The 9,824-nt window shown below is 33.2% G+C and overlaps 1 protein-coding gene across 1 annotated transcript; it reads right to left on the reverse strand.

Annotated features, from left to right (window-relative positions):
- Window positions 1-3,051: 3,051 nt before the first annotated feature.
- LOC117108750 (tripartite motif-containing protein 2-like) lies at window positions 3,052-7,814 on the reverse strand. Its single transcript, XM_033250878.1, has 2 exons — window positions 7,750-7,814; window positions 3,052-5,360 (listed from the first exon to the last, which is right to left on the reverse strand). The coding sequence occupies exon 2, from the start codon at window positions 5,346-5,348 to the stop codon at window positions 3,201-3,203; it is 2,148 nt and encodes a 715-aa protein (XP_033106769.1). The 5' UTR covers window positions 5,349-5,360; window positions 7,750-7,814; the 3' UTR covers window positions 3,052-3,200.
- Window positions 7,815-9,824: the final 2,010 nt, after the last annotated feature.

Below are 9,824 nucleotides of genomic sequence, written 5' to 3' on the forward strand. Positions count from 1 at the left end.
ATAATATTTATTCGGCATAAAAGAACAATTTAGCCAGGATGCGAGAATAGGCGAAAGCCCAAACAATCAACGTACTCGCTCCATAGAACACAAAATAAAAGTAACAAATTTAAATTTAGATACTAAAAATTTAAATTGAAATTAGTTAATTAATACATTGAAAGAAGATGTTTTGTAAGAGCAGACTTAAATAATGAAATTGATTGATAATTTTGAATTTCTATTGGTAATTGTTCCCATAGTCGTGGGAATATAACATAAACAGAATTAAGAAAAGTATTAGACTTTGCATTCCAATGTATATGTGTACCTTTACATCTTTGACTACTATTTACATACTGAGAAAATGAAGGAGGACAAAAACCTTTTAAAATCTTAAAACCTAGTACAAGTTTCTGAACTTTAAATGCATCTTCGATAGATAAAAATATTAAGAGACTTTAGTCTGTAGAAATATGATGTTTCCCAAGAACCTTTTTTTTTCTAAACATTATTATTCTTGTCGCTCTTCTTTGAATACTTTCGATTCGGTTCAAATGTGATTTTTCAATTGGTGCCCACATAGAAGCACAATATACTATAATTGGTAGTAGTAAAGCTTTAACAGGTTTAACATAGCAACCCAAGACATACACTTACTGGATCGGATTATAAATCCTAGAAGCTTTCTGGCTTTATAACACACATAATTAATTTTTGTATGACATGATAACTTACTATTTACATAAACTGTAACACCAAGAAATTTGAATTCATTTACATGAGGAACAACTTCTGTTCCAATAAAATAATCACTTTGGTTAGTATTCTTACATCTAGTCATATACATCACTGCACACTTGGATGGATTTAAAGGTAACTTATTTACAATGGACCATTGATTAATTGTGTCTAAATCATTTTGTAGAACTATATTATCATTGTTGCAATGAATAGGACGTGACAAAGTGTGGTCATCAGCAAATTGAAACAAAGAGGATGAAATGTTATTTACAATGTCACTGACATAAATCAAAAACAAAAGAGGACCTAACACTGATCCCTGGGGTACACTTGATGTTACATTTACCTACTGAGATTACCCTTTGGCGTCTATTTGATAAAAAATCAGTGCTTTGATATTTCCATTAATGCCTATATTATGCAGTTTCTTAATTAACCTGCTATGAGGAACTCAATCAAATGCAGAAGGAAAATCAAGAAAAATTACATCAATATATTTACAATTTTTTTATTTTAAGTCCTGAGCCCAATGATGAAATGTTTTAGACAGAATAAATTCAGTACTATACATAGGTCTAAAACCAAATTGATGCCAGGCAAAATTTTGTTTTGTGACCTTGTTTACTGCATCCCCAACAAGTAATAGGTTTACCATGTTGACAGTTTCAGCGACTGTGCCCACTTTCACCACAAAAATAGCAATATGATTTGCCTGAAAACTGATCCATAGTTTTTTGTGATAGAATTGGAACAGCATTATTCATACTTTTAATTAAAGCAAGGGTTCCATATTGATTGAGGTGCAGGCCATGTGTAGTAAACTTAGACTTGTCAACTCCACATTTCCATCTGAATGCTTTTGAGTTGTCACGAAACATTTCGGCTGAGAATCATCTAACACTTTGAAGGGATTATTTGTTTCAAATTGAGGATGACGATCACACATTGGTAATGGTTTCCTAGTGCAATTTTGGGATTTCTGAAATCTTCCTTCATCCAAAACTAATTTTAGGCTTTTCAGTTCTGCTTCCAAAAGTGCATTCCTGTCCGAAAGTTCATTGAAAGCTGAAGTTAGGTGCACAAAGTTACTTTGAACTTCTTTGTAATCACTATTAGTTGTTTTCTTAAATCATTTATTCGATCTTCATTAGATTTAAGCTTTCTTTTTACAGTAGTAATGTTGGCATTTTGGGTAGTAATGTTCTTCATTAAGTCTAACATATAAATATAATTATCAATTGTAGTAAACAAAACATTTAATTTTGACCAATGCTTTTCTTATTTGAATTTTGTGTAAGGCCCAATAAAAAAAATTATTAGTTTATCACCCCCATGCGCATGTCTTCTATGGTACTGGAAAAAAAACAATTTTTGAAAATTTATTTACTTTTTTTATTTATTTTTTTCATTTTATTTATTAATTTTTTTCATTTTATTTATTAATTTTTTTCATTTTATTTATTTATTTTTTTCATTTATTTTATTAAGTAGTTAGTAGATATTGTTTGCATTATCTCAATCATGTTTTACTTTGAATATCAATGCACCAGCAATCAACCCAAGGGTCATATTTGGCTTTAGCAAAATAAAAAATAAAAAACAGCCTCCCTCCCTCATCACTTTTCCTGCCCAGATAGGGTGATCAACTAATAATATATTTTTATAGGGCCTAACAGGCATAGGATAGTCCAAGTATTTGTATACCTAGCTTAACAATGATTAGCAAATATAGGTCCAGCCTACATCATGAGTGTTTTTACAGACATGTCAAGTCTTGCACATCTCACGGGAGTCCCATGCATTTAACTTTGACCTCATGCGAGGCCTATATATTTTCACGCATTCCAGAATTTCTTCAAATTATATTTTTTTAATACATGCTATTTTCTCAAAACAAGCATACATGTACAAACACGACTATCGGCGATCCCATAGCGATCGTCACAGTGTTCGACGCCACCTCTCGGTAAGTACTGTAGAGCAAGTTACATCTGAGTGAGCAAATTGGCACTTTGTATTCAATATAAAGGTGTATGTTATATCAACGCTTGACTATTTCCTTTAAAGTTTGTGACCTCAAGCATAATTTTTAAAAAATCTCAAGCAAATTAAGAAGAAATCTCAAGCAAGCCAGTGTCTGTTTTTAGTCTACTACAAATGTGAATGCATTGAGCCCAACAGTAAATGGCGATGTGAATCAATTCGAGATATTTTTTCTGAATATTAGCATATGATGAACAATAATTATATAGGGTTATTTACATGCCTGATCTTTAATGAATTAACTCTATGGTATTAGGGTGTGCATTTGAAGGAGGCAGTTCTCCTATGTCAGTACCTTTAGCCTATTAAATCATCAATCTGGTAGAAGGTTATAGGACCTAAACCTGATTACAACTTTGCAACATTTAGCCAGTAGGAACATTGCATTAGATTAAAACCATCAACATGAACAAATGAGGGTAACTGACTAAACTTTAGTAACTAAATATTTTTATTGTTTTGTCACCACTGTTTGCTACTGCCACTCTTCGTGGATGGTGTGAAATGATGGATAACCCAAATGGATCATTGATTCCATCTTCTTGTTTATCAATTCTTTTAATGAAATTTCCATCTCTACTAAATAGCTGTAGTTTATTATTTTTACTTGATATAATGATGTTGTCATCCTCGTCAACTATTACTCCACGTGGATTCCGCAATTTCCCATTTTCATCACCTGCTTTGACAAGGGTTTTCATAAACCTTCCTTCATTATCAAATAGTTTTAATGTGCTTTGGTGATACTCCAAAACTAAAAGATATCCTTGATTTGTAAGAGTAACATCAATGACTCCTTCCATTTGACTATATTGGTTGCCTGATGTCCCTATATTTCTGATTTTCTGTCTGTTATGAATATCAAATATGACTACACCTGCACCTATTCCTAAATACCCAGTATTTGATGCCTCATCTACATGAATACCAAACACATTATTAATTTCTCCCTGACCAATTGTTTTCATGACCTGACCATTCATATTACATACCTTGATACATTTATTATCCCAGTCACTGAATGCTATGTTACCATTCTTCATTTTGTATATTCTGTTAACTTTCACACCTTGTGGTAGTGTAACCTTGCCAATATATTTTCCTGATGCCTTGTACTTGAGCATTTCATTTGTAAAACATGAAACCAGCAAGCAATCATTTTTAATCTTAACTACATCTTGAACTACTTTGTCAATTTTAATAGTATTTACTAATCCTTCTTTATTGACTTTGATTATTATTGGTGACTGCTTGATTGGTTTGCCATCAGCACTTACATCTAGTTGACAAACACCTAGATTTGTGCATTTTCCTGTAACAAAATAATCTCCATTGTCATCTTCCTGAACTTCCAGGATGTTGATTTCTCCCGTAGGCTGTGTCCAGGTTGCACTCAGTTGATTTGTATGCATTATACATTCATCTGTTTTGATTATTTTGACAACAGCTGTCTGACCTGGGGTCACAGATTCCCTTTCTTTTAACTGTAGACAGTCTGCTATCCTGACTTGAGCAACATTTCCAATATCAAATTGTTGCCATGTTTGATGTTTATTTATTAAGAATTGAATTTGTTTATCATTTGGCTCTGTGTTTGGCAATTCGTTGATTCTGTCCTCCAGTGCTGTAATTACTCTTTGACTTGATTGCATTGCTATAGCGTCATCACTCTTTAATAACTGATTAAGAAAACTCAGTTTTGTATTTAAATCAGATATTGTTGTACTCAATTCATCCATTTGTTCATCATTTGCCTTCTTTTTCTCTTTGTAGATTGTCTCTACCTCATTTTTCAGTTTGTCTCCATTCTCTTTGATTTCCTTAACCATTACTTGCACATGATTGTCAATATCTCTCAAACTTGTATCTTTACTTTGTTCTAAATTTGTAGCATTGTGAATGACAGCTTGAAGGCCATCTTGTAATTTGTTTTTACATTTAAAAGCAGCTTCCTTCAATTTTTCAGATGTTTCTTTAAATTCCTGGAATGCATCTGAAATACAGATGGGTTTGTGTTCCCCTTCCCATACTTTGTGGTCCATAAGTGTACAATTTATGCAGATTGGAGTTTTACAATCTGTGCAGTAGAACTCCAGAGGTTTGTTGTGAAGCAAACACAGCGGCGGATGTAACGCAGCAAAGTCATGTGGCGTCATTGATCGCACATCCTCCACTGTATGCAGCTTGTGGTTTGCTGACATAGGAAATATTTTGTGGCATTCACTACAAGGTGAGCACAGGTAATGTCTACATTCCTGGCAGTAGTATTTTGCCTGCCCTTTAGCACAAACACATTTCATCTGATCTCTTGTGGCAATTTTTTCAATAGTTTCTAATAAATTGTCTATGAAAGTATTTGGTGGAAGCTTCTGAATTCCTCCAGTCGGAATGGGGTAAGATCTTGAGCAAGTTGGGCAAGTCAGCTTACCATTTTTCTTAACCCAGTCTTCCAGACATGCCAAACAGAAACTATGGAGGCAGTTGAGAGATTTAGGATTTTGAAGTCTTTTAAAGCAGATTGCACACTCCAGGACCTTCTCGTCAACTTCTTCAAGAAACTGATTCAATTCACTGGTAGCCATCTTGAACTATTCCTGTGAACAGTATTGCAGTAAATATGTTTTAACATAGAACAATATCTTGTCATCTCATTGAATATTAAAATTTCATTATTATAACATAGTTTGGGATACCTATTCACAACAATAATGTGGCCGCCTCTGGCAAAGCTAAAAAATTCAAAATTAAGTTTTTCGTATTTTTAGATTCTGCATGATTTCTTTAAAACCGTGTTTGATGGAGAAACACCTCCAACGGTGGTAATTACAGGGGATCCATTTTGTATTATTATGTAATACCTTGAGTAAAAACATGTCTTCTGGGAATATCCAAAGTACCACTTGGCCTATAGCTCAGTTTGTACAGTAGTACCGGTATCTGATTGCAGGCGATCTTAATGGTTTTGATGTATTTATTTATTTTATTTATTTATTTATTTGGTATAAAATACTCAAAATGCAACAAAATACTTTTGAGTTTACAATAGGAATAAATATAAATATATATACAAAAAAAAAAAAAAATCAAACACCACACATAAAAAACACCAAACTTTAGGCCTTTCAATTCAATCAATATACATAAATTAATTACTGTATTAAAAATCGCCATTGGCTAGACAAATAATGGGACTACTATAGTCCTCATCAGGTTGTCAAATGCATTTTGAATAATCATGACAGACCTTAAAGAATTTATTCTCAACTGGTTATTGGGAAAGAGTTACGACAACGTGATTGTATGGTATCATATTTGGAATCTTGCATATTCATAAACAACGTAGTCGAAGTTCTAACTACGAGTAAAGTCCTAGTTTTAGTTCCGCTGAAGACGGCTGGCAAGCAACGACTATCAAACTAACCAATGAAAAGAGCTCATTTTAAAAGCGGACAAAATTTTAGAGATCCAGTAACGCGGATGAATATTAAGCTGCCGTCTGCCATTCAAAAACATATTTCCTCATAATTCATATTAATCATTCGCTTAAAGATGTATTGTCTCATGCTAATTTTTAAAAATCATAAAAATATTTTTTTGATATTAACTTGCCCATTTTGAAGTAACATAAAAGTAATATCAACTTGGAACATAGAAATTAGTGTTTTAAAAAAATATCTACCCATCAGTTTACATCGAAAAATGATAGAAACACTTGTCATTGGAAGTGTTCTATTTTTTGTATTAAAATTTGTTGGTTTAAAAATCAGGGCACACATTTTTTTAATTCAATAAAAATTCTATGCACAAGTTAATCATTTGTATGTTATTGCAAAATGAGCAAGTTTATTTCAAACTTATTTTTTATGATTTTTTGACATTAGCAAGGGAGAATACATCTTTAATTAATTTTCTATAATAATAACTATATTAATCGTTAACATTAACGATAGAGAATATAAACAGTCACTGCTGAATTTGCTTTCTTTGTAGAACTATTATAGTTGAGCCCAAGAGAAGGCAGCACCATCTTTGTAGTTGTTATGGTGAAGCTACATGACTGCAACACGGGGATTTCGTGCAAATCAGGAACGATCGTATATGGCTAGCAAAACATGTTAATTTCACCTTTTGGAAGCTGAACTTTATGTCACTTTTGTTTCACACACCGAAGATATATCGGACCTACGTATACAATCGTTTTTATTCGTTTTACTTTATCGTGAGTTACAAAAAGCACATTTTTAGTGGGGTAAATATTTCAAGTCAGCGATTTAGCCTGATTCTAGGCTGACTAAAAAAAATCGCCCTGCAGATGTATCATTTCAGGTGATGTTCGAGTGATTTAGTCGTAGCGCTAGTTAAAGTTCGTTTTAAGAATACAAAATGACGTAATTTTTACGTTTTAGCTCGGACTACAACTAAAGATAGTTTTAAGAATCCCAGGGTAAGAGAAATGTTTTATAAATGGAAATTGGAGAAGATTTGGAAAGAAGATTTGGAAAACCTTAGTCATAATATGGTAACTGAAATACAGTAGTACTGTACTGTATAATACTGTAAGCTTATTTAAAATACAGTACATTTATTTAGATCAGCTTTTCTTTATCCATCTTTATTTCAAAGGTCAAAAACATTTAGTTTTTTAAGAACATTTCCCAGAAAAAAATATTAACATAAGACCATCTGTTATGGAGTTGCACATATTTTAATAACATGAAGTCATGAATTTAGCCTCAAAGCCTCTTTTATTTTTGTTGGTTACACACAACTGACTAGGGTTGTTTTTCATCACTTTCAAGATGTCTTCCAATTCCTGGAAAGGCGTATTGATTTCAATTATGTAAGCTTGGATGAAACATGGACTGGCTACAATAGACAGCCACACTAGACAGCCACACTAGGGGCTATTGATACTGGTACAGTATGTGCTAATATTCTAAAAACATAAAACAAATCAAATATGTTGAAACAAATTAATCAAACCTGTTATTTTAACTCTGTTGAGCCTATCTATAACAACTCCCTGGTTAACCTGAAGTGGTTCTATGTACCGCGCTACAGAAGTGGGTTTTTCCAGCGTTTTATCTTTAACCTTGTGACTCATATAATCTGGGTTCACCTTGTGTGCAACCAAGCATGATGAATGACATCTGATCAGTCATGGAGAGAAACTGAAATACTGTATGTACTACCACAGTAGAACCCCTTTTTGGGACACCCTATAAAGGAGACATTTTTCTGCGAAACAAGGGAAAATATATATTTTAAGAATAAAGGGCAACCCCATTAAGAGTACACCCCTATTAAGGGGATGGGGTACACTTTCTGAGTGTGCCAAATTGTCAAATCAATACATTTTATTTCACAATGGGATACTTTTTTTTTTATTGTATCACCAGAGTTGGACACTTCCATTAAGGGGATGGGGACGCTTTCTAGGTGTGCCAAATTGTCAAATCAATACATATTCACACCGATAAGGGAACTTTTCTTTTTTTTATTTTATCACCAGAATTGGTATATCACTAATAACTACAAGATTAAAAATAAAGAGACCCTAATGCCATTCCTGGCAAAATTTCACTAAAAAAAGGGGTTTTTTTTTTTTTTTTATTGTATCACCAGAGTTGGACACCCCCACTAAGGGGATGGGGATGCTTTCTAGGTGTCCCAAATTGTCAAATCAATACATATTCACACCAATAAGGGGACTTTTCTTTTTTTTATTGTATCACCAGAGTTGGTATATCACTAATAACTACAAGATTAAAAATAAAGAGACCCCTATTAAAGTGCCATTCCTGGCAAAATTTCAAAAAAGAAAACACACATATGCATTACTCTAAATATTATAAACCATGGAAAAATACTAATTTTACACAAAAGAATTAAAAAAAAGAGAAATACAGACTATTTCTCATAGGAGATTACCATTTTCTCGACGAATTCTTCGTTACTAGGCAAATTTAGTAGCTGTAGATTGCATCCGCTGGAATGCTCTCGCTTTTATGTATACTTTATACAGTCGATAAACTGCGCCCGCTCTCTAATGAGATTAGTTTTTGATCTTCGCATCTTGCACACTGCGGTCGATCGGGTAAGCCTGATATGTTTGTTTAGTTGTCAAAATCTCAGTCAGAATCATTGTTTTAACAAATTTGAAATAATTCTGATGAAATATTTTTTCACAAGTGTCAATGCTAGCAACAGAAAATATCATGTCAGCTGTTTTTATGTGTGATAACAGAACCTATATCGCGGTAAGGCTAGGCCTAGCCTAGCAGTGTTGGATAGGCTAATGTTTCTGGCGCCTACAATATTTCTTCGCAGACCTATCGCAAAATCAAACATAAAATATTCATCCGCATTTAATTTTTGTGTGGAACACAAAAAAATCAAATTTCAGTCTCATTTTACTTTTTTTTCATGTTTAGGAATGTCTAAATTCAGTTAAACTATATTCAGTTAAATTATATTTATAAAGCTTTATAACATATATAAAAATCAGATTTTTTTTTAACAACTGAAAATTTGCCGGGAATGGTGCTTTAACGGACACTAACCAATGTCAAGTTGTCCAATACTATACAGTACAATATACTTTTTGTCAACTGAAATAAAACTATAACTCTATGTCCTCATTGTATGACCATGGAGGTGTGTGCCAATAAAAACCCATATTGAGGGGACAATTTTACATTTTTTTTTGGCTAGTGTCCTCTTAATACAGGTATCACTGTTCAGGGGACACCCCTATTGGGGACACTTTTTTGAGTCATGAAGGTGTTCCCTTGTTAGGAGTTATACTGTATTTCATTTATCATTCTCTCCTCTCAATTGACCCTTTATGCAGGTTATTAAGGCCTTAGTGGAGTAACGTCCCTCCCCTGTGAATGTAATGCATAGTTCCATTAGGGTTGGGGTATGCAGGTCATTAAAGCCTTAGTAGAGTAGCATTCCTACCCTGGCTGTGATGTATAGTTCCATTAGGGTTGGGGTATATGCAGGTCATTAAGGCCTTAGCAGAATAATGTCATAGTTCCTGTAGGTTTGGGGTA

Source organism: Anneissia japonica, unplaced genomic scaffold, assembly GCF_011630105.1.
Source record: "Anneissia japonica isolate Jap-2015-1 unplaced genomic scaffold, ASM1163010v1 scaffold285026_len86630_cov121, whole genome shotgun sequence".
Classification (NCBI taxonomy): Eukaryota; Metazoa; Echinodermata; class Crinoidea; order Comatulida; family Comatulidae; genus Anneissia; species Anneissia japonica.